This window comes from Peromyscus eremicus, chromosome 4 (assembly GCF_949786415.1).
Source record: "Peromyscus eremicus chromosome 4, PerEre_H2_v1, whole genome shotgun sequence".
Classification (NCBI taxonomy): Eukaryota; Metazoa; Chordata; class Mammalia; order Rodentia; family Cricetidae; genus Peromyscus; species Peromyscus eremicus.
The window spans coordinates 114,213,803-114,239,465 of NC_081419.1; the positions used below are offsets into that span (position 1 = coordinate 114,213,803).

The 25,663-nt window shown below is 41.8% G+C and overlaps 1 protein-coding gene across 7 annotated transcripts in view; it reads right to left on the bottom strand.

The window, feature by feature from the left end:
* Sel1l2 (SEL1L2 adaptor subunit of SYVN1 ubiquitin ligase) overlaps positions 1 to 25,663 on the bottom strand; it is a 141,323-nt gene that overhangs the window by 45,165 nt on the left and 70,495 nt on the right. For all 7 annotated transcript variants that reach the window (XM_059261526.1, XM_059261523.1, XM_059261524.1 and 4 more), the window contains 2 exons: positions 6,693 to 6,795; positions 165 to 327 (listed from right to left, as the gene is read on the bottom strand). In XM_059261526.1, the coding sequence (XP_059117509.1) occupies positions 165 to 327; positions 6,693 to 6,795 (266 nt within the window). The remainder of the gene's footprint in view (positions 1 to 164; positions 328 to 6,692; positions 6,796 to 25,663) is intronic.

A 25,663-nucleotide genomic window follows, 5' to 3' on the forward strand; every position in this document is an offset into this window, starting at 1 on the left:
TTCCTGCTGTACTCTTACCTGGACACCATTTCAGGGTGTTCTGAGTGGCCATAGGTCTGGGTCCATGCAGAGGGTGGGGGTATTATTTCTTCTCCCCTTTCATATGTTTGTGTTAATTGATGATGTAGCTATTGAAAAAAATTTCATTGTCTTTCAAAACTCACGTTTTGGGCTTTGTATGATCCTTCTTTAGCCAAAGACTCATATAACTGGATAGCTGCTGTTATATTTTGCATGCCGAAACTTCCAAATAGCAAAGCATCAGCCATTTTTTCCATAGCTTTCAAATTTCCCATGTCAGCTGCTCTGGCAAAGAGTATGTAGGCTCTGTTTTGAGAATGTAAAGTCAGGAAGTTGATTAGCAAAAGTGAACATTTCTGCTCCTCCTTCATATGTCTTTCTAGCAGGTAAACCGTGGTTGTCACTATTAGTAATGATGCAGCTTTGCTGAAATCCATTATACCTTTAGACCAATAATTCACTTTTATGTCAATCAAAGATTTAAATTTCAAAACTGTCTGACAAATTATGAAGCCACCAAAAATGAGGTATTTATATAATATATACCATGTACCAAGCCTATATACCAACTAAAGTGAAAAATTAAAGACTTATTCTAAAGCAGTGAGCTCTTCTATGGTCACTTCCATTATTAATAAGCATTTGTTTTATAAAATAAATTCCAAAAAATATAAGAATTATCATAATTGAAATGTCACATCTAGGAAATCTGTATCACAAGAATGTTGGTAAATTTATAGTCTAAAATAATCTTCGAAAGCAGAACTAGTTCGTCAACACAGCAGAGCCAGACTGTTTAGAAAAATAACAATCCAAACAAACTTTAATGGGTGGGGCTTTAGCGTCTAAGTGCCAGGTTCAAGTCCTGGCTCCACCAATTGCTAGTTGGAAAGCTTTAGTCTAACTTCTCCATTCCTTCTTCGGCCGTAACACTGGGATGGTTGTAGCACCTACTCCAGGCTGCTGTGAGATGACCCTGTGGTTTGCTTGGCATAGGGCCTTATTTACCTAGTACTGTTAGGATGATCCCATTGATTAAAATTTTATAGCGTAATAATTGTTCTGTAATTAGGTGGTGAATGGTGTGAAATTTTAGTGGTTAAAATACAGACATTGTAAGGTCGCCTTACACACTGCATTGTCACCTGATCTGTATTGCACACAGTGCCAGAAGGCATAACAAAGCCCAAACGCAGGTCAGAGACAGAAAATGTTTTGGGGATTTGTTCTTATTTTTATAACGTTTTTTGGTAGTACAAGATCAAAAAGTATTACCCATAATTTAATCTTGGTACAAATATAGGAACACACACACACACACACACACACACACACAGTCTTTGATTCTAATTTAAAATAACTAAACTAAGAGACTTAATTTTATGCACAACCTATCTATGCCGATACTAAAGTTGCTAGCTGGCTAGAGTAGAATAGGCTAAGGAAAAAAACCCTCAAGCAGAGAGATATCCAGTTGGGCACTGGAGTTCTGGCTGTCAAAATAGAGGGCCTGTACTCCAGTGGAACAAGCTGGAAGCCAGAGTGTTAAGAAAGAAATCATAGTCAAAGGAAGCTAAGATTGTGGAAAGCAAAGAACTGGGGAAAAGGTCTCAAAGTCAATGTGATGACTTAGTCTTGATTTTCAACTTGACTAGATTCAGAATCACCATGGAAACATATCTCTGGGTGTCTCTAAGAGAGTGTTTTCTGAAAGGTTTAACTAAGGGGTGAAGCCCCATCCTGAATGTGAGCATTACCATCCCACAGGCTACAGTTCTGGGCTGAATAAAGAGGAGAAAGCAGGCTGGACATCAGCCTTCATCTCATCGTTTCCTGACTGTGTGGCCAGTTGTCTCGTGGTCCGGCTGTGTGATTTTTTCTGACTGTGTGGCCAGTTGTCTCGTGGTCCGGCTGTGTGATTTTCTTGCCATGGTGTGACCTCAAGCTGTGACCCCACACAAAGCCTTCTTTAAGTTGCTTTGTCAGACATTTTGTCAAAGCAATGAAAAAAGTAACCAGTTCAGAAAATGTGTACTAATGTATGAGGCCATTGATATGGGTAAACCTGACTATGCGGCTGATGGTCTTTTAGAACTTGTCTGTGGAAGAATGTGGAAGAGCTGAGAAATATGTGCTAGAGAAGCCCTGGGATGCTGGAAACAGAGCTTACTGAGCCATTCTGGTGGGAGTGTGGGAGACCAGGACGCTGAATGCACTCTCTCTGTGTAAGAGAGCCTTCATGTTATATTTTGGCTTCAGTTTGCCCATATGTTCTTAACTTGGGTGACACTGAACTAAAAAATAATAAACTAGTTTGTTTGGTTGATGGAATTTTGTGTCAGGATCACATTTAGACTGTGATCTAAGTTCTCTTATTTAGATGAACAATGAGAGAGAAAGCAGAAAAATATGAAGAGCAAGGAACTTGGTAAGGAAAGGACTGGGAGCAGAAGAATTGTGAACAAAGACGGTTTGGATGAAGCCTCTGAAAGTATTAAAGAGATTAAAGAGTATTGTTAGAGAGAAGTCTCACACTCTTCATTGGGATAATAAAAAAGGTCCCCGAGGGCAAGTTGCCACTCACTAGAGGATCTAACTTGTGGAAGTAAAAATTCATTTGGAAGGAGAAAGCCTGGGCTAGATCAACATGTAAGTGCTTAGCGTTAAACCTGATGACCTGAGTTCAATCCACAAGACCCTCATGGTGGGAAGAGAGAGCTGACCTCTAACCAAGTGCTATGACCCACACAATTAATAAAAAAGGAATACAATTTTTGATCAATAAGTGGAAGGAGAGAGCTTGAACTGAGAAGGTCACTGAAGAGATTCCTTGCTAGAAAATCACCACCTACGGAAGTGTTTCCCCTGGGGCAGCCCAGAGGCCCCTCTCACTGTGTCTGAGAGGACCGGCCTGTATCTCAAACCAACAACAGAACTTGGCAGTGTTGTTTGTGGAATACTGACTTTGCAGGCATAAAAGATGAAAGAGTGAAGGAATCATAGAGGCCTTTGCTAAGGCTAGGGATTGAGGCTAGGCAATGTGTTGCAGGGTCAGATTCCCTATAAAAAAGCTAAGCTGTTAAGGCGTGAAGCTGGGCAGATAAAGCCTATGTTGTAGTGGAGACCCTAGGATCTTGGAGATGCCATGAATGTCAAATGTCCACTGAGGAATGCTGCAGGCATGAAGTATACCCAAAAGAGACCATGGCAGCAAAGCTGGAAAGGTAGAACTGCCCAGTACCACAGGAACTCACCATACTCAATCCCAAGCCCCAAGTGCTGGCCATAGTGCTATATGCAGGATTTGTGGTTTGCCCTGTTGGCCTTCAGTCTTGCTTTGATCTGATCTTTTCTTGGTATGCCCCCATTTCTCCCTTTTGGAATGAAATATTTACATCATGCCATCGTATATTATGAACATACAGTGTGATTTTTTTTTTTTTTTTATTTTACAGGGACACATAGTTAGGAGTTTTCTGTTGAGTTTCAGAAGAGACTTTGGAGTTTGAATTTTTGAGCAGTTAATAACTTTGAAGACTTTTAGTGATGGATTAAATGCATTTTTTCATTATGAGATAAACACAAGACTTTAGGGAGCCGGGATGTAAGGTTACTCTTTAAAAGGGTATGTTTGGGTGACAATTGACAAGAGGTGGATATGTGACAGTCTTGTCAGATTGATGCGATGGAAACACCTCTGGGTGTGTCTTTGAGGGTGTTTCCAGATAGATTTAATTGAGGACTGAAGACCCACCTTGAGTATAGGTGGAGCCATCACATGGGCTGGGCTCCTGTGCTGAATTAAAGTGGGAAAGTCCACTGATCATCAGCATTCTGGTTCCTAACTGGTGACCAGGTGCCTCGCAGTCCTGTTCCATCACTTCTTTGCCAGTATGGACTGTACCCTTGAACTATGACCCCAAATACACCCTTCCTTAAATTGCTTTTGCTTTGTCACATCGATGAGAAAAATAACCAATACAGTTGATAAAGACAAATGTCTAGGACCAAAGACAGATGTTAGGAAGAGAGCCTGACAACTGGGATACAGAGTCCCTTGTGACTTTTGTCACCTCACCTGCTGCTACAAAACCCTACAGCCTACTGGACTGAGAAGGGCACCAGCAGAGAGCAGGGACAGGAAACCTGATATGGGGCATTCCATGATCGACTCAGTCTAGTACCAAAAGGCAGCAATAGGCTTTGAAACAAATCTTTGTAGATGTCTTTAATCCCATGAGAAGGGTTGGCATTATGGCTTTCTTATTAGGAAAGTCCAAAGTCATAAAAGAGATGAAGAATCCAGGACCAGAGAAGTTGCTTCTGGCTAGGAAAGAGTAAGAGCTGGGTTGCAGTTCCCAAGAGAAAAAAAAAATTAGGAGAATCTGGGTAACATGGACAGACGCAATAAACTGAGCAATTGGCATCATCTGTAAAGGTTGTGGTGCTGGCTACTGAGATGAATGCTAGGGAAGGAAGGTCTAAATGCTTCTCCCGGGCTCACCAGTAACTTGCTGTGTAGAGCAGCTTATCTCCATCCCTTCTTTCTGTCAGGGAGTAGTTCTTAGTGAAGGACCAACCCTAGGAAGAATGCATTCAGAATGCAGATGTGGACAAGCTGAAAGGCTTAGTGCCGTTTCAAACTATGTCATCCTTATCCTGGGAAGTGACAGAACAAGGAGGTGGGCTGGAGAAATGAAATGATTCCCCTTTCTTTGGTGGTGTACACAGTAATTATTCTCTCCACCTTTCTGCATCTTAGATATGAATATACAGGTGTGCTTGACTTAAGGACAGTATGCGTTATCCTAACAGTACAAGAACTTTTGCTTAGCATTCCCGTAAACTCCTGGATGTCTTGGTTTGAGCAACTCTGGTTTTCTGTTTCCCGGTGCTCAGAAGGGTCAGGGACTCAAACCACAGTTGCACTTCTGCTGCTGAAAAAAACAAGCTGCTCTTCTGTGACTTTTGGGCAAGGATTGGGATCAGGAAAGCCTGGGCAAGAATTGTCTGGTGTAAAAGCTCCTGTGCTGGTGGGAGATTTGCTCCCAGGACTGCATTTCCCCCTGTCGTTTATACCCAAGAGGAAGGATCCCTTCAATGTGAAGTGGAACCGTTACTTGGGACCTGTAGCTGGAGTTTTCTCCAGTCCTGCCTGGCCCACAGTCAGGACAAATTTCTCTCACCCGCCAGTCCTGCAGCCGCTTAGACCCAACCGAATAAACACACAGAGACTTATATTGCTTACAAACTGTATGGCCGCAGCAGGCTTCTTGTTATCTAGTTCTTATATCTTATATCTTAAATTAACCCATTTCTATAAGTCTATAAGGCTTACCAGTACCTGACATCTCGCTTTTCATGGCGGCAGCTGGCAGCGTCTCTCTGACTCAGCCTTCCACTTCCCAGAATTCTCCTCTCTCCTTGTCCTGCCTATACTTCCTGCCTAGCTACTGGCCAATCAGTGTTTTATTTATTAACCAATCAGAGCAACACATTTAACATACAGAACATCCCACAGCAGGGACCTTCTAGGAGTGTTTTTGCACTATCAGACCAAATCTAAATTATCACTTGGCTTGACAGGGAATACACTAGTGGGCTCCTTATCCCTTGGCACTCTCATGCTACAGGCTGGGAAACCAAGCCCCAGCATTTGTTTGTTTGTTCTTTTTTTAATTGTGTGTATGTGCATGTGTGTGTAGTGTTGTACATGTATATGCACATACACGTGTCTGTGTGTGTGTGTGTGTGTGTGTGTGTATGTGTGTGTGTGCATGTTGAGGCCAGATGTTGACATTGGGTATCTTCCTTTGTTACTCTCCACATTATTTTTTGACACAAGGTTTCTTGTTGAGTTCTTAGAACCACTTAACTAGACTGGAAGCCAGGGACCTTGAGGATCTGCTTGTCCCCAACCCCAGTGCTAGGGTGACAAGTGTGGGTCACCATGCCTGGCTTTTACACAGGTGCTTTGGATTCAAACTCTGGTTCTTGTGCTCATGTGGCAGGTATTCTACAGATGGTTGTCTCCCTAGCCTCACTCCCAGGCCTTGAAGGGTAAAAATGAAGTACCACTTATCTTGCTGAACTCATCTTTGAACAAAACGGTATTATATGTATTAAAGTGCTTTGAGGGTGGTGGTGTTGCACACCTTTAATCCAAGCACTTAGGAGGCAGAGGCAGGCAGAGCTCTGTGAGTTCGAGGCCAGCCTGGTCTACAAAGCGAGTTCCAGGACAGCTAGGACTGTTACACAGAGAAACCCTGTCTCAGAAAAAAAAATGCTTTGAAAGCCATAAGGTCTATACAAATACTCAGGTAGAATAAAGCATACTAAAACACAAGCCATTTTATTTCACTTGAAATTTCTTACAATTAGAGTAAAAAAGCATTTTTGCTGCATGTGCCTATCAGTCACTTAGGTCTGCATGTTGCTTCATGGAAAAGAATCCCAATCTCAACACAATCCTCTTGCTTGTTAAAGGGATCAATTTGGGAATCCTTAAGTAATCATTGAACCCTTTTAAAAGCAAAAGCTGATGAACAAAGTGAACTTATTTATTATTCCAATAAGCTTTTAGTAATAAACTAAATTTTCTGATTGTCTAGTTTTTTTTTTTTTTTTTTCAACCTGGAAATTTAACTTGGCTAAAGGAACTAGATACTTACTCTGTTTTCTGTTTTTGGCTTTTAGACTCCTGGAGCATCTTGTTGCCCATCTTAAATAATTCATCTCCTTTATCTGTGATACTTTTCTTGGCTTGCTTTTTGACTATATGGGGGAAAAGGGAATAAAACCCAATATTATTTCTATTTTTAAATTTTGAGAAACAATGTGCTGACTCTGTGCTAGCGTTTTGTTTTGAGTTTTGCTACTCATTTGTCTAGTATTTGCATTTCAAGTAGATCATTTGGTATTATCCCTAGCTCAGGGGCCTGGAAAGTAGAGGAAAGAGATGCTTCCAATGGAAGGAGAGGTGTTCTCAGCCTAAGAAAAGGATGTGGGCTTCTGCAAGCAGAAGGTGAGAGGTCTCCTGGTACACCCTAGACAGAGGTAGGATCTGAGGTGCTGTGTTCTTAGTCCTGGCTGTCAATGCCTCCCTTGTCTGTGCCACTTGGTCCATATACTTAGAGCCCTGAGATTCTACAAGGACATGGGCCAGGTATCTCCAGGATGACCAGAATAGGCATAGGAGCTGAAGAGGCAGTTTTCTTGCAAAATCTTCTTTGTGTAAGGCTTCCACCATTCCTTAAAACCTTCCTGAGATGCATCAAGGAGTCTCATGAGACTTAAGAAAAATAAAGAAGTGATGTTTTTCTAACATTTATGCAACACTAATTTTTTTAAAAAACACTATTACTTGGTTTATTGATAAGAAAGCTAATTGGGCAGACTCCTATTTCCCTACCCTTCAACTATCTGTCTTTCTCCTCTCTCTCTGCTCTCTCTTCCTTTGTCTCCAAGTCCATTACAATACACAGTGAAGCCTGATCAGAAAAATAGAGCCTGAAGCCCTTTCCAAGGAAAGGCATTTGGGATTTGAAGCCTCATTAACAGGAGCACAAAGAACTTTAAGTGGCTTTTTTTTTCTCCCAGACAAGATAACAAGAGATGTCTATTTTAAAAAGTAGAAAAAATAACCAAAAAGTAAATTTTAAATTATTTTGAAAGCTTCAAGTTATTCAATCAATTCAGAAACACCAGACATTTTAGCATCTAATTTCTGCTTTGAGTTATGTTATCTATACTCATGATTAAAAGGGAAAAGTCATAGAGAAAAAAAAGCCTGACTAATCTGTGTATAGACTAGCAATTATTGATATTAGCATGCTTTCTTTCAAAGTATGGGCATATATTCTGGAAGATAGACTATAAGGAATGATTTACCATGAAAAAACTCTTCCCCAGGGCTGTTACTTTTATTAGTAATTTTTTTGACTTCCCAAATGTATTGAAATACATATTTTCACGACTATAGCAGGATTCAATTTCCAGATAAAGTTATCTTCTTGATGCTTTAATTTTGTTCTTATGATTTGAAGGTTTCCAAACTTGGGAAAGCATAGTAAGGAAATGATTTCAGGAGGCGTTCTAAATTTGATGTGAGGCAGACTAGATAGACATAGGAAGAAAACAGGTGGGCTGGGAGAGGGAGAGCGAAAGAGCGGATGAGATCAACACGATGGGTCAAGACAACTGCTCACAGTCCTTTGCTTTGTTATTACAAAATAATAACATTTCTGTCCATATCATCAGCCTTGCAAATTTGCCTGTTCCCATCATGCAGCTGATGTAATGACACATCCAAAACTCTCATTAAAGAACAATAAAGGCCGGGGGGGGGGCACGGGGGGGGGGGGGCAGGGCTTGAACCTTATTCTTGGCAAATCATGACCCAGTCCTGGAATTCCTTGTTGCCCCTGAACACACATACACCTTAATTTCTCAGTAATCCTCTTCACCATTGAAGTTTGCCCATAAGGCCAAGCTACCCAAAGTCTGGGGGTAATGTGACTCTAGAGAAACTCACACGCACCTCTTGAGAACATGTTTTTTGAGGTAGGATAGAAAGACAGGGGAAATAGGGGGACATGGGAAGGGAAAAGAGACCCTTATTCTTGAGTCTGGTTGAAGTTTTTTCTAGCTGAGAATCAAGAATTAAAGCATCTGGGCATGGTGGCACATACCTTAAATCCCAGCAGTTGGGAGACAGAGGCAGTTCGAGACCAGCCTGGGCTACAGAGCAAGTTCGAGGATAGCAAGGGTTACTCTTAAAAATAACAACAACATGAACTGGCCTACTCTGGTAATCAGATTGGTGAATACCCTAACTGTCATCATAGAGGCTTTATCCAGTAACTAATGGAAGCATATGCAAAGATACATGGCTGGCTGGCCAGGCGCCAGGTGGAGCTCCAGGGGTCCAGTCGACTCTCAACTACTTCAGAGCATCATGTCTGCCTGCATCGACAGCATCATGTCTGCCTGTATGCCGCCATGTCCCACCATAATGATAATGGACTGACCCTCTGAACTGTTAAGTGAGCCACCCCAATTAAATGTTTTGCTTTGTAAGAGTTGCTGTGGTCAAGGTGTCTCTTCACAGCAATAGAAACCCTAACTAAGAAAGAAGCTGGTACCAGGGACAGGAGTATTGCTGTGATAGGCCTGATCATGTTTTTGTTTGAAGGAATATGAACTTTGGGACTGTGGAGTAGAAAAGCAGTTAGAATGCTTTAAGTGCTGCTTAATGGGCCATTTTAGTAGGAGCGTGGCAGACAGTGGTGTTGAATGTGGTTTAATGAATTGTGGGGGCTTCACCAAGAGTTTTCAGAGGAGAAGAATTTTAGTATGTTGCCTAGAGATTGTTCTTGAGATACTTTAGTGGAGAAAGTGACTGCCTTTTGCCCGTGTCCAAAGAGTCTGCCTGAGGCTAAAGTGAAGAGATTTGGATTAATTCCGTTGGCAGAAGAAATCTCCAAACAGCCTGGTATAGACTCTGACTTGTGGTTATGAGTGATAACTCTAATGAAGATTCATAATGAAAATGAACCAGCTGAGCAGGATAAATTACAAAATGCAAACTTTGAGGAGAGAAAGAGCACCACGAAGTGGAATGGACCTAAATCCCGTGTTCAAGGAAATAAACAAATTAAGAAATGAAATTTAGGGAGTGGTGACCTCAGGTCAAGATCCCACTCAGCTAAATTTCTAACTTGTGGAAAGGAACTAAAGAAAAGCTTAGAGCCTGGAGTGGTGGTGTATGCCTTTAATCTTAGTACTCCAGAGGCAGAGGCTGATGGATATCTGAGTTTGAGGCTAGCCTGGTCTACAGAGCAAGTTCAAGGACAGCCAAGCTTAGGCAGTAAAGGTAACAATGAAAAACAGAAAGTTGGTGAAGATGTAATTGAATGAGGGGCCGTGTTCTAGCCCCAGCAAGCAGCAGAACTTGGCAGCTTTGTCCATGTGGTTCTGGTTTTAGAGCTGAGGATAGAAGAAAAGGGTTATGGAATTTGCCCCCAAGACTAAGGAAAGCTGTTGAGGCTAGTCAGGGGTGTCCCTGAATGGAAGTCTAGTAGAGAGGTCATTGTGTGAAGCTGTGAAGTTGAAGCCTGGATTGCCTTGGAGATCCCAAGATGTTAGAGATGCCAGAGTCTTGATATACCTAACAGGGAGTGGAACCAGCCTAAGAGAAAGAAGTGTGTTGCAGTCAACAAAGCTGAATGGAGCTGGAGATCTGAAGAGTACTTTGACTTTAGGCATGGAGATGCAGGGTTTGGAGTTTGCCCAGCTGGTTTTCCATCTTGCTTTGGTCCAATATTTCCTTGCTATGTTCCCTTTCCTGCATTTTGGAATTATAATGCATACCCTGTGCCATTATATGTTGGAAGTATGTGATCTGATTTTTGATTTTTATTTTTACACATGATTACAGTTAAGAGGTTACATGAATCTCAGAATAGACTTTGTACTTTTAAACATTGTTGAGATTATGATAGACTATGGTGACTTTTGAAGCTGGAATAAATGCATTTTGCTTTATAGTATTGTTACAAGCTTATGGGGAGCAGGGAGTGGAATGTGATAGTTTGAATGTAATCGGCCCCCATAATCTCATAGGGAGTGGTAGTACTATTAGGAGGTATGCTTTGTTGGAGTGAGTATGGCCTTGTTGGAGGAAGTGTGTCACTGTGGGGTGGGCTTTGAGGTCTTTTTTTCACTCAAGCTTTGCTCATTGTGACACTGAGACCACTTCCTATTGCCTGTAAGTTGTAGGACCCTCAGCTCCTTCTCCAGCACCACATCTGCCTGCATGCAGCCATGTCCCACCATGATAATAATGCACTAACCCTCTGAACTGTAAGTGAGCCACTCTAATGAAATGTTTCCTTTGTAAGAGTTGACAGGGTTGTGGTGTCTCTTCACAGCATTAGAAACCCTAACTAAGACAGTTGCTTATATAGAGACAAAATTTCTTTTATATATAGATATTTCAAATAAGCATGTTAAAATAGCAATGAATTGTTCCTAATGTCTGAGCATATATGACCTTCAAATGAGGTCTTATTCCTTTCCCAAACATTTTCTGGGAATCTAACAAATAAGACTATTAATTTTTGTTTACAGTGAAAACATTCTAACTTTCTGTGCAACACTGGTGCTCTTGAGTTTTATTTCATCAGCTGTAATCCCAGCCAATACACTTCTGGGGCCACATTATGAGCTCATTAGCTGAAAAGGAAAGGTTCTTTAGGAATCTTTTGAGATATAACTTTAGATGCCACCAAAAAAAGCTCTTGTGGCTATTGTAAAGACACTGAATGTGACTCCCTCTTGAGCAGGTTACACTCATACTTAGGTGTATCTTCTCCGTTCCCTGAGCTTCTCTCTTCCTTGATTAAATCTATATTAAAATATCTTCTCAATAAACTCTAACTCTGCATCATACTGGTTCAGGCTGAAGTTCTTTTCTGCTATGAAGTCAAGAATCCTGGCCGAGCAGTGGTGGCACATACCTTTAATCCCAGCACTTGGGAGGCAGAGGCAGGCAGATCTTTGTGAGTTCAAGGCCAGCCTGGTCCATAGAGTGAGTTCCAGGACAGCCAAGACTGTTTCACAAAGAAATCCTGTCTCGAAAAACCAAAAAAAAAAAAAAAAGAAAAAAAAAAAAAAAGAAAAGAGCTCAGGCTACCGTAGGCAGCTATAACACAGAGCTGTGTCTCTGGCCTACACTTCACTGATGTTGTTGCCTTCACTCTGTGTGGTGGTTTGAATGAAAATGGCCCCCATAGGTATGTTCCAGCTCCAGTAAGTAGCAGAACTTGGCAGCTTTGGCCACATTGTTAGAGCTTTAGAACCAAAGATAGAAGGGAGGGGTTATGGAATCTCCCTCTGAGACTAAGGAAAGCCGCTGAAGCCAGGCATACATACATCAGGGGTGTCCCTGCATGGAGGCATAGAGAGGCCATTGTGTAAAGCTGTGAAGTTGAAGCCTGGATTGCCTTGGAGACCCCAAGATGTTGGAGATGCCATAGTCATGGGATACCGGCCTAGGAAAGCTGCTAACATGAGATAGAACCAGCCCAAGAGAAAGAAGTGTGTTGCAGTCAACAAAGCTGAATAAGGTTGGATATCTGAAGAGCATTTTGATATCAGTCATGGAGATGCAGAGTTTGGAGTTTGCTCAGCTGGTTTTTGGTCTTGCTTTGTTCCAGTATTTCCTCACTATGCTCCCTTTTGGAGTGATAAAGTATATCCTGTGCCATTATATGTTGGAAGTATGTGATCTGCTTTTTGATTTTTACAAGAGATTACAGTTAAGAGATTGCCATGCATTTCAGAAGAGACTTTGAACTTCAGACTTTTAAACAGGGTTGAGAATGTAATAGCCCATGGGGACTTTTGAGTTTGGACTGAATGAATTTTTGCATTATGACATGGCTACAAGCCTTTGGGGGACAGGGAGTGGAATGTGATGGTTTGAATGACAATGCACTATTAGGAGGCGTGACTTTGTTGGAGGGAGTGTGTCACCAGGGAAGGGCCTTGAGGTTTCAAATGCTCAAGCCAGGCCCAGTGTTTCTCTTCATGTTACATCCAGATGCAACTCTTGGCTCCTCCAGCAATGTCTGCCTGTGTGCAACCATGCTTCCCATCATGATGACAATAGACTAAACTTCTGAACTGTAAGCCAGCCCCAATTAAATGTTTTCCTTTATAAGAGTTGTCATGGCCGTGGTATCTCTTCACAGCAATAGAAACCCTAACTAAGATACTCTAAACAAAATCTTGCCCCCATTCTCTACTTTGTCTTATTTTTAATTCTTCCTCTGATAGTGATAAGAACCTAGAAACACCAGATAAATGGCTCTGTTTGGTCTCTTAGTCTTTAATACTTCTCCACTATATGCTGCCAGCAACAGATTTAGAGGGCCTCCTTGAGTTTGGAGTTCTCTGATTGGCCAGCCTGTGGGTGCCTGTTCTGCCCTGATGAAAAAAAAAACAGGCTTTCTTATGATAGGTGTTCTAGTTTCATTTTGCTGCTTCATTAAAAATACTCTGAAAACTCAGAGGAGGAAAAGGTTTATTTCAGCTTACAAGTTATAGTCTGTGATTGAGGGAAGTCAGGGCAGGAACTTGAGGCAGACACCATGGAGGATTGCTGTTGCTGGCTCACTACCAGGCCTATACTTAGTTAGCTTTCTTTTGTTTTAGATTTTATTTATTTTTAGTTTATGTATATGTGTTTTGCCTGTATGTGTGACTGTGTACTATGTGTATGCCTAGTGTTTGCAGAAGTCAGAAGAGGATGTCAGGTCCTTTAGAACTGGAGTTACAGATGGTTGTGAACTACTCTGTAGGTGCTGGGATTTGAACCTGGGTCCCCTGTAAGAACAAATTGTCTTAACTGCTGAACCATCTTTCTAGACTTTAGCTAGATTTCTTATATAGCTGAGTACTACCTGTCAAGGGAGTGCTGCCACCCAGAGTGGAGTTGGCCCTCCTATATCTATTAAGGCAATTAAGATAATCCCCCACAGCTGGGTATGGTGGCACATGCTTTTAATTCCAGCACTCAGGAGGCAGAGGCAGGCAGCTTTCTGGGAGTTCAAGGTCAGCATGGTCTACCATAGCAAGTTCCAGGACAGCCAGAACTACATAGAGAAACACACATTCTCTTCCTTTATCTCAAAAACAAAAACAAAACCCAAAGATAGTCCCCTCAGACATGCCCACAATTTATCTGATGTAAGTAATCCCTCAACTGAGACTCTTCTCTGTTGACTCTTTTTTTTTTTGCTTTGTAAATAACTCCTATCATCTCCTAGCCTGCTGCAGGAATAAATCTTCACTCCTCATATCTTAGCTATGCTGATTTTGGCTCTGTACTTGCCAACATGCTAGCCTATTATGTTGGGTTACAAGGAATTAGTTGAGAAGATGATCTAGTAGAAGGCAGGGACAGATGCCTTCAAATGAAGCCAAATCTGCCAGCACCTTGGCTTTAGAGTTTGAGTCCACGTAACTGCGAGAAAACAATGATTTCTGTTGTTTAAGCCACTTGGTACACGGTATTTTGTTATAACAGTGCTGGGGAACTCGATGCTCATCCTGGATTGCATGGAAACCAACTGCTTCTTCCCTGGAGGAAGAGACACGCCCAAATCAAAGCATGGACTGCCTGCCAAAGGCAGGAGGGACTGTATGTAGCTTTCCACGGTCTCTCTAGGTCTCCAGCCTGGAGCTCTGACTTTGTTAGACAACTGCATTTCCCAGTCACTCACTTCTGACAAGGTTTGCTTTTTGAGATTATACGTAGGTAGTGTAGCTGGTAAACTTCCCTGTGTTTGGCAGTTCCTGGACCCAGAGCACCTTCCCACAGATGATGGTAATCTTTGGCTAATATTGCTGACCCTTCAATTGCCAACTTTCCTAATTATGTTCAAGACACACACACACACACACACACACACACACACACACACACAAATCTATCCTTTGAAAGGACACTTAGGTGTGCCTATCTTTTGAGTCACCTGTACCCACTCCTGGCCTGTCATGCCTTTATCCCATGTTTCCCTTCAAAGCTCCGTCTTCTCCAAAAGCACTTTGCTCTGCCTTTTACTACATTTTTCCTTCTTTTTTTTTTTTAAATTTTTATTTTGCAATACAATTCAGTTCTACATATCAGCCACAGATTCCCTTGTTCTCCCCCCTCCCGCACCCCTCACCTTCCCCCCAGCCCGCCCCCCATTCCAATCTCCTCCAGGGCAAAGCCTTCCCCACAGACTGAGATCAACCTGGTGGACTCAGTCCAGGTAGGTCCAGTCCCCTCCTCCCAGGCCGAGCCAAGGGACCCTGCATAGGCCCCAGGTTTCAAACAGCTGACTCATACAATGAGCACAGGACCCGGTGCCACTTCCTGGATGCCTCCCAAACAGATCAGGCCAATCAACTGTCTCACCCACTCGGAGGGCCTGATCCAGTTGGTGACCCCTCAGCCATTGGTTCATATTTCATGTGTTTCCGTTTGTTTGACTATTTGTCTCTGTGCTTTATCCGACCTTGGTCTCAACAATTCTCGCTCATATAAGCGACAGCCTACAGAATGGGAAAAGATCTTCACCAATCCCACATCTGACAGAGGACTGATATCCAGAATATATAAGGAACTCAAGAAATTAGACATCAAAATGCCCAACAGTCCAATTAAGAAATGGGCTATAGAACTAAATAGAGAATTCTCAACAGAGGAAACTCAAATGGCTGAAAGACATTTAAGGAATTGCTCAACATCCCAGGGAAATGCAAATCAAAACAACTCTGAGATACCACCTTACGCCTGTCAGAATGGCTAAGATCAAAAACACTGAAGACACCTTATCCTGGAGAGGATGTGGAGCTAGGGGAACTCTCCTCCACTGCTGGTGGGAATGCAAGCTTGTACAACCACTTTAGAAATCAATATGGCGATTTCTTAGAAAATTGGGAATCCATCTCCCCCAAGATCCAGCTATACCACTCTTGGGCATATACCCAAGGAATGCTCAACCACACCACAAGAGCACTTGTTCAGCTATGTTCATATCAGCATTGTTTGTAATAGCCAGAACATGGAAACAACCTAGATGCCCTTCAACTGAAGAATGGATAAACAAAATGTGGTACATATACACAATGGAATACTACTCAGCAGAGAAAAACAATGACATCATGAGGTTTGCAGACAAATGGATGGATCTAGAAAAAATCATCCTGAGTGAGGTATCCCAGACTCAGAAAGACAAACATGGTATGTACTCACTCATAACAGGATACTAGATGTGGAACAAGGATGACTGGACTGCTACTCACATCACCAGGCAGGCTACCTGGAAAACAGGACCCCAAGAAAGACACAGAGATCGCCCAATGACAGAGAAATGGAATGAGATCTACATGAACAGCCTGGACATGAGTGGGGGTAGTGAAGGGCGAGGGTCGAGGGAAAGAGAGCTTGGGTGAGTGGGAGATCCCAGCTGGATCAACAACAGAGAGGGAGAACAAGGAATAGGAGACCATGGTAAATGAAGACCACATGAGAATAGGAAGAAACAAAGTGCTAGAGAGGCCCACAGAAATCCACAAAGATACCCCCACAACAGACTGCTGGCAATGGTCGAGAGACAGTCCGAACTGACCTACTCTGGTGATGGGATGGCCAAACACCCTAATTGTCGTGCTAGAAACCTCATCCTTCTTTTTTTTATGTTTAGCCACAGACTCTAAAATCTTAACATCCATATTATAAGTAAATACTCTTTTAAGTTACCTAGAAAACATACAGAAAGAGGATAATAAATTATTTCACATCTCAAGTTATATTTACATCATGTATTATGCAAAGGATCATCAAGAATTAAAGGGATTGATGGATGAGCCAGGAGTCACTGAGTCTGACCACAAGTCAGGTGTATTCACAAAGTGACAGAGATAAAAATGGAAGGTTCTTTCCCAGGGCAGCGAGACTCTCTCACACCGACTGCTATGTCCTCACTAATTGTAGTTGCATTTAATATGGAACTACTTCAGGAAGTCTGATTTTCAGGATTCACATCAGGAAAACTCTTCACATTCACCCTTGTGTGTGCCAAGCAGACAGAATATTGTCAAAGGAGGGAGAATAATGATCTGTTACTAAAAATAACATTCCATCCAAGAAAAAATGACTCAGCAAGGGTTTAGCAGATAAAGATGCGATTAACTGAAAAACACTTGAATAAGAATAATATTACTGCAATATTATACTTGATTATCTCCTGTTCATTGTCATCAAACACCAAGACCCCCAGGGGTACTGGAGGAAGTGGTAGACAGTGTTAGCTGTAGGGAAAAATACTCCTTTTCTTCAAGCATCTATGAAAGTAAAACTTGAGATCAGGGATTCTGACTTGAGATATAATTTATTACCTAAAACTCTTAATTTAGCTAAATATGTTTTATAAAATAAGATTCAAACAATATATAATAGTAGGTATTACTGCTTATAAAGCAGTTAGTATTGGACAATTCTCAGTGCTTATATTTACTAATTCTTTTCACCGACTATGAGAAGGACTATTATCATTCTTATTTTAATGCTGAAATGGTGTGGACACAAAGACGTCTGGCAGCTTGAGCAAGGTCACTCAACTGGTCCACTGTAGATGACGGCTCAATTCTAGGCAGTGTGACTCAAGTCTGTGCTCATGTAGTCACTACTTCTTTAAAAAACAAAAGTTTGGGGACACCATGGGCATCGTTTCCAGGCATCTACAACAGGAGGGGCTTCAGACTGAATTAGCCACCACTTTGCAAGAATGGACTAAGTTCATTTGCATGTAACTGTGTTGACTTGAGGAAGCCTTTCAGCAAACAGCAGGAGAGACAGTAAGGTGCGTGCTGAGTTCCCTGAGAAGCAGATGGCCGCGAAAGAGTCCTGTTTAAGAAGTGCCTTTGGGTGTCTGAGTCTTGCCTATTTCTCTCTCTCAAAATCAAGCCTGGCTCCCCAGCTTAGTAGCTGGAAATCAACCCTGTTAATAAGGAGAAGGAGAATTTAGAACTCTGAGACCAAGCTCCCTTAAGTTGGGCGTTTCCTTCTCATCCTTCCCCCAACACATAAGATTGATTTACATCCCTCAAGACGTACATGAGCCAGTCTTTGAGGCTGATCCTTCAAGATCAAAAGAGAAAAGAGGTCTTGCCAGTGAGTGATCCAAGACATAGTCATTCTTTGCCTCCCAACCTCTCCCTCTGGGAAGTGTCCTTGGATTCTCATCTGGGGAGAAGTTGGATTGGGCAGAGGAAAATCCTGAAGCAGGTTTGATAAAAAACACTTTGTAGGCACCCCACAGGGTACTCTGGAGTGAGAGTAGCCTTAGGACTGTCCCAAGTATGGTGAGATGATCAGGGTTTTATGCTCTGGGTCTGATGGCTGTCAGCAGTGGCTACCAGTGGAAGGGCCAGCTGTTTATCCACAGCTGTCTGGCTGGGAATACTATCCCATTCGGGACTGGCTACTGAAGGCTATCTGTAGCCTGTAGCCTCAGCAACTGGGGACATGTCCTTCATTAAAGGAGTCTTTGTCTGGCATTTCCCAGTTTCTGTTGCAAATATTCAAAAAGTCGATAAAATAGAATGCAAATGATAAACTTAGCCTAGCTGCTTTAGATTGCAGAAAGGAGAAAAAGGAATGTCTAAATTCGTTTTAGATGAGTTGTAAAATACCCTCCTCCAACCAAGGACGTGGTAGTGGCTGAGGATGATAACTAAAATGAATGCTGATTAATCCCACGGGAGGCAGGAAGGAACACAAGAGCCAGAGCAAGCTCCAGCCACTCCAGGGCTCAGGCTGGCTATTGATTTGTCTTGCTAACAATTTAATAAGGATAATTACTTTTTTAGACTTAATTTTATCTCAGAAGAAAGAATTAGCTGTTGAAGTCACAGTGCTAAGGTACTCTGAGGGAAACCGCACCATTTTTTAAAGATAATGCCTTCGAGAACATCATGTTCAACTGTAAAACATCACTCAAATGTGCTCTAGAGGTCTAAGGCTTTTTTTACCTTTGAATATCACCTATAATGTAGCATACTTCAAAGAAAATTCTGAATTTGAACTCAGTTCTGAGACCATGTCCTAACTGCACAGAGACAAGTTTTGACACAATTTAATTCATCAAGTTTTGTTTTGTTTTTTTTTTTTTTTTTTTTTTTTAATTCTGAGTGTATGGTAGATACTGTGCCAGGAACATATCTTGCTTTTAAGCAATGGGGATGCAACTACTCTTTGTTATATTTGAGAAATTCTGAGTTAAAAATAATTGGCAAGATTGAAAATGAGTCATTGCTTTGTTTTCAAAGCATTGAAAACCATATGCACGTTCTAGAGACTTCAATTTGATGTTAATTGTTTCCATTTTCTAGAACAGAAGCATTTTGAGGCTAGTTAGGCTGAGCTTTGTTTCTCTTTTTTTGATGGACTCAGTGGTCTGGGGAACTGCACTTATCTACAACACCTGTTTCTCATTGTGAAGAGTATATCTTGTGCATGGAAATGTTAAATGGGGACTGAAGAAGGTCAGAGTTCCACAAGGTTAATAGTGAGCCTGTAATCATGTCTAATCCCCATGTTATTGCTTTATTTTCACAGCTTGTAAAGTTCAAATTTTTCCTTTAGAGGAGATCTTGCCTCCACAAGCTTCCTCTTTTTTAACTCCTGATGTTCCAAGTACTGTTCTTATGCTGTTTACAGTTGCAGGAAACACAAAGTGATAAGGGCCAGTTTATATTTAAACAACCTGGTGCTGTTATAGATACCTGGCACTGGCCAAGGTGACTAATAATGGGCATGGGAGGGAAGGGGTATAAATGATCACAAAATGGCTAACATTGGATGTCTGCAGAATCCAAAGCGTAACAGTGGTATATAATCTGTTACATAACTATTGCTGGCAGACCGTCACTTTAGTATGCATTTTATATAAATTTGGCCCTGAAGTCAAAGACCAGAGAACCTCTGCCCTCATCAGCCTGCCTACGTGTGTGTGTGTGTGTGTGTGTGTGTGTGTGTGTGTGTGTGTGTGTGTATGCGTGTGTGTATGCTTGTCTGTGTGTGTCTGTGCCTGCCTGTGTTCTGCCCAAGTGTGGTGGTGTGTGTCTGGGTACCTGGTGTTCTATGTGCTGTTTTTTACCCCCAGAGTGAATAAGCATGTTTTATCTGTCTATGACTTCTCAAAATCCCTTCAACCTCCCGTCTCCAGTGACCATCCTCCTCTCCTGGCATCACCACATACCCACTGACTCACAGGGAAATGCAACATCTTTTTTAGTTATTCTAAAAGAATTTTCTCTCTATGAAGCAAGTCTGAGAACTGCAGACTTAAGATTTCACAGAGCAGAAAAAGAGGCTGACATACCCCAGGGATTAAAATAGCTTCTTTGGTTATCTCAGGCATGGATGATTTAAAAACACAACTTGGATCTCCCAATTTTGGGGTTTATTGGCACCCCAACTTGGCACAACCACCATGTTCCTGGATCCAAATATTTCTCCATATTTTTCTGTGTAATTCTTCTCACCTTTTCACAAACAAAGAGAGTGTGGAAGCTGGGTGTGGCATCATACATCTGTAATGCCATCACTCAGGAGGTGGAGGCAGGAATTTGGAAAGTTCACGATCACACTCTCATCCTTTCTACATAGGGAACTGTAGGCCAGCCTGGGATACCTGGAACCCTACCCAAACAAACAAACATGAAGTCTCAATGCTGCCTACACATGAGCTGAACAAGGATGCCACCAATAGACATACTAACATGAAAAGGGGAAGGTCAAGAGGCCTGAACCAACAGGAAGAACTGTAGGCAATTAAAGGATGCTGAGTGCAGGAGAAACAGTCTTCTCCAGCGACAGCACACCAATTGCTTATCTAATACCAACCGGTCAGCCCTGAAAATATATATATACAAGTAACATCATACAGACTATGCAGGTTGTATTTATATACTGCACGCACATACCACCACCACCACCACTACTACCAACAACAACAACAATTAAATGAAAAAAAAAAAAAACAGAGGCCATGAGTTGGAAAGAGAAGGTTTGAAGGGAGGAAAGAAAAGAGGGAAATGATATTATAATCTCAGAAAATAAAAGCATAGGCTGGGCAGTGGTGGCGCATGCCTTTAATCCCAGCACTCTGGAGGCAGAGCCAGGCGGATCTCTGTGAGTTTGAGGCCAGCCTAATTTACAGAATGAGCTCCAGGACAGGCACCACAACTACACAGAGAAACCCTGTCTCAAAAAACCAAATAAATAAATGAATGAATGAATGAATAAATAAATAAATAAATAAATAAAAGTATAAACAAAGAACCCAAAAGTAAACAAGTAAAACCTTTCAGTCCTCTCCCCGGGTCTGCAAGAAAGTGTCTTCCCTTGAAGAATTGGCATCAGCTGCTAGCAGATTCCTGTGTGGGGTGGGATAGGGTCAGGAGCAGATGTTTGTCCACTTCCTATCCATAAACACTTATTAGGGCAGCTTTACAAACAAAGACATGCATGCCTTTCAACATATTTCAGCAAATAAAAATTTCTCAACCTCATCACATTTAAAACTCTATCTGGCAGATCAGGTAAATATTATTCTGGAGATTTATATTGGACTACTGTGAGTTCTTGCCTCTAAATTTGGCCCTGTATCATTGACTTCTGTAATAAGTCAATGAGATGACTCCATGGGTAAAGGCTTTCAATTTGCCATGAATACATTATGTCTTATCACTGTGCTCTGATGTCAGAAATAGCAATAGTGCCGGGCGGTGGTGGCGCACGCCTTTAATCCCAGCACTCGGGAGGCAGAGCCAGGCGGATCTCTGTGAGTTCGAGGCCAGCCTGGACTACCAAGTGAATCCCAGGAAAGGCGCAAAGCTACACAGAGAAACCCTGTCTCGAAAAACCAAACCAAAAAAAAAAAAAAAAAAAAAAAAAAAAGAAATAGCAATAGTGTATTCTGCAGAATACAGGATATCATGGTTAATAAATCCAACTCCACCCACCACAAGTTGACCCTGACTAGCAGGAGATGTGAGGGGACTAAGATCATTGTGGGTTCCATGTAAGTTAAGGACTTTATAAGAAAGGGGTGCATTGAAGAATAGCAAGGGCCTTGTATAACCCAGTGGCTAATCTTGTATTTAGATAATCTCATGTCATCTTCTAGAAATACCAAAAAAGATGTGAGACTAGCTGACCTCTGGCATTCCCTCTTTAAGGCTCCGTAATTTCACTTTTAATTTATCATATGTCAATGAAAGCCTTCATTCCTTCCAGTTCATGTTCTAATTTGCCTGCCTGAAAAGCCAGCATGCTGGAGGCCCCCTGATTGCTTTTCTTGTGAACTACTTTCGACAGTTTCTGTATAGGTTAGGTCAAAGGGCAACCATAGGGAATACAAAGAGTAGGCAGAGAGTGAGATAAGGGTAAATACTCCTTGGATTGCCAATCTGTGACTCTGTAGCCTGGCATTTTCTCTTGACCTAGGGTCACAGTTCTGTCACAGAGTTTTCTCCAAGCACTTCTGGCTGCGTTCTCAATTCCAGTAGTCACTACTACCCTGATGTCCTTTGGAGCCTTGAGATGATGATGTTACTCCTGCTACTAGTCTGGGGGAGCTTTGTGGTTTCACTCCATCCAGTTTAAACCCTGTTTTAAATTTTTCTCAAATGACTCCATTGAAAGATGCCATTTGTTTCTTGCCAAAAAAAGGGTATTGATATTTTCAGGTTCTCTCTAGAACTATCTCCTAGCTAAGCAGCAAACTGGTCTTTTGTGGGTAAATATGGGGTCAAATACTCTTGACATATTACACTTTTGAAAATTTAAATATCTTTGTTAAAGCAGGACTTTGAGAAGGAGCTGAGTCTGGGTCAATAAGAAACCTTCTGGCCTCTAAATGGATTGTTCCCTCTGGAATCCCACTGTTTTCGGGTTCTGCCTCTTGCTATTATTAGCGGTGATGCTTCTCTGTATTTACTTCTAGCAGAACAATACAGTTCTCATTTCTATAAATCTTGATGAAGGGATAGTGTGGCTTACAAAATGGGGCTTCTCATGTGTACTCGGCAGGACTTTGAATAGACACCAGCGATGAACGTATGCACACATCCTGGAGTTCCAGAGGACAATAATGCATTTCTTTGAAGTCAAGTTACACTATTCAAAATGTGAATTTTTAAGTCTACTGAATACACAGTAGCTGTTCCTGGTAGAGTAAAAGTATTTTTCATTATTTGTTCTCTTTTAAAACTTGCAAATGAAAGTCAGGTGGCCGTGGTGCACCCCTTTAGTCCCAGCACTCAGGAGACAGAGCCGAGATGATCTCTGTGAGTTCGAGTCCAGTCTGGTCTACAGAGTGAGATCCAGGACAGGCACCAAAGCTACACAGAGAAACCCTGTCTCGAAAAACCAAAAATAAAATAAAATAAAATAAAATAAACCTTGCAAATCAATTTGGTGCTTAGAAAATTGCTACATGCTTATCAAATAGTTCTGCATCTCCCCAAAGCCACTTGAGAAGCATGAAATCAAAAATTTTTGGAGAGTGTGTTTGATTGCATAGCCCATGCTGGCCTCAAACTTGCAACTCTCCTGCTAACTGCTTCTGAGTGCTAGATTACAGTTATGTGCCTCTGTGCCCGGAAAACGTTTTTGCTCTTGTCAGCCATCTTTCACGATAAGCGGAATAGCTTAGTGGCTAAGAACTAGAGAACTCCATCACTCAACCATTCAGGTTCAAATTTCACTTTGTGAAACAGCTTTGCAATGTTAAGCTGTGATGGCTAATATCCATCATTAACTTGACAGGGTCTAGCCTCTGGGCTTGCCCATGAGATATTATCTAGACTAGGTTAATTGAGGAGGGAGGCCCCAGCCTGAATATGGGCAGTACTGTTTCTTGGCCTTGGGTCCTGGACTCCTTAAGAAGGAAGAAGCCAGCATCTGAGCACAAGCATCATTGCACTCTGCTTCCTGACTATGGATTCAGTGTGACCAGCTGCCTCGGGCTCCTGCTGCCTTGATTTCCCCACCATGATGGGCTGTACCCTTGAACTGTTAACTGGAGCAAATCCCTCCTTTCTTAAATTAAGGTTGCCATGGTATTTTATCACACAACTAAGACATATCCCTTGCATGCTTACAAAAGTCACGAGGCGGGGGCTGGGGAGATGACGGGATAAATAAAGCTCACGCTGCACAGGCATGAGGACAGAAGTTTGGATCCCCAGAACCCATGTGACAGCCGGGTAAGGGTAGCAGCCCAACTGTAATTACAGTGCATTGAAAACAGAGACAGGAGATCCACCAGGGCAAGCTGGCTAGCCAGACTAGCCATTGTGGGAGTGTGCATACACCCACACATGTACATCACATGCACATACACATTTAAGAAAAAAAAAATCAGGAGTACTTGTTCCTAAGTCTGTGCCAGTTGTACTGTCATTATAACTATAGAATTTGATAGAACAGCACATAAACCGATGAAATACAACTACAAAAAGACTATATGAATGGAAAGTAATTTAAATGCTATGGGAAATTTTGAGAATGGAGTGTCACTCAAAATCACCCAATTTAATTATAATGATGCATCTTAAGAGATTGAAGGGGCAGGGAACTCTGCAGATATCTGGAAGAATTCTGAATAAGCTTACCATGATGGTAAATATTGTTAACTGGACAGGACTGAGTAACACTGGGGATAAGACTTCCAGGGAAAAGCTTTTGCGTTTGCTTGTCTGCTTTTGGCTTCTGACTGGCAAGTTTATGTTCCTGGTTTGTGAGTTCGTCTACACTGTTGCCTCCACCTCTGCTACCATCCTTTGTCAACGCCACAACCCAGCTTCTTCGGCCTCTGTTCTAGTTAAGGTCACTATTGCTGTGGTGAAACATCATAACCAAAGCCACTTGGGGGAGGAAAGGGTTTGTTTGGCTTACACTTCCACATCACACTTCATCATTAAAGGAAGTCAGAACTCAAACAGGGCCGGAGCTGATGCAAAGGTCATGGAGGGGTGCTTCTTATTGCCCTGCTACCCATGGCTGGCTCAGCCTGCTTTCTTATAGAACCCAGGACCACTAGCCCAGGAATGGCACCACCCACAATAGGTTGGGCCCTCCTCCACCAATGACTAATTAATAAAATGCCCTACAAGCCTGCCTCTAGCATGATCTTATGGAGGCATTTTCTTGAGGTTCCCTCCTCTCAAATGACTTTAGCTTGTGTCAAGCTGACATAAACTATCCAGCACAGCCTTCAAATGTAGACTGAAGACCAAAGGTTCTCTACTAATCCTCCAAGCCTTCAGTACTACTGAAACTTCTGAGGTGAAGTGGTGAACACAGCCACTGTTGGACACCCAGAGCAATGGTGTAAGCCAATTTAGTAAGTCCACTTTTAATATATATTCATTCTATTAGTTCTGTCCCCCTAGTCTTTGAATAATACAATTGCTCCATGTGTCTATAGTTCCCTATTGTACAAGAAAGATCCTGTTGGGAGAGTTCATGTGTAGTAGAATGGGTATGGTTTATATTAGGAAGGCCAATGTATGCTGAGTAAAAGGCAAACCACATTTCTCCATTAAAAAAAATTGACAGATAAATATTACAATGTGTATGTCTTACATTTTGAGTAAATTTAGATGTGCACATTTTGATAGAATCACTGAAAACTGATATCCTTAACTTCATCCTCAATTTTAGCTCTCAAGCATCTATTTAAATAACATGCTAATAAAGTAGAAATTTATATACATCTATTACACAAGAGCATGCATTGGGCTTAAATAAAACGTTGAAAATAATTTTTAAACTTTATGCTTGAGTGTCAACATGAATGTAGGAGAAGGGCACATGTTGGGAAGTTACTGGTTCCAGAGAGAGCAGGAAAGGCATAACAGAAGGGACTATGGGATGAATGTGATCAAAATTCCTTACACAGATACATGATATTGTCAAAGAATAAAAGTTTAAAAATGATTGGGCACCACTTAAATTCTGCACACAGACTCTGTGAAGACCATATTTTTCTAGAATCTTCTTTTATATTAAGAA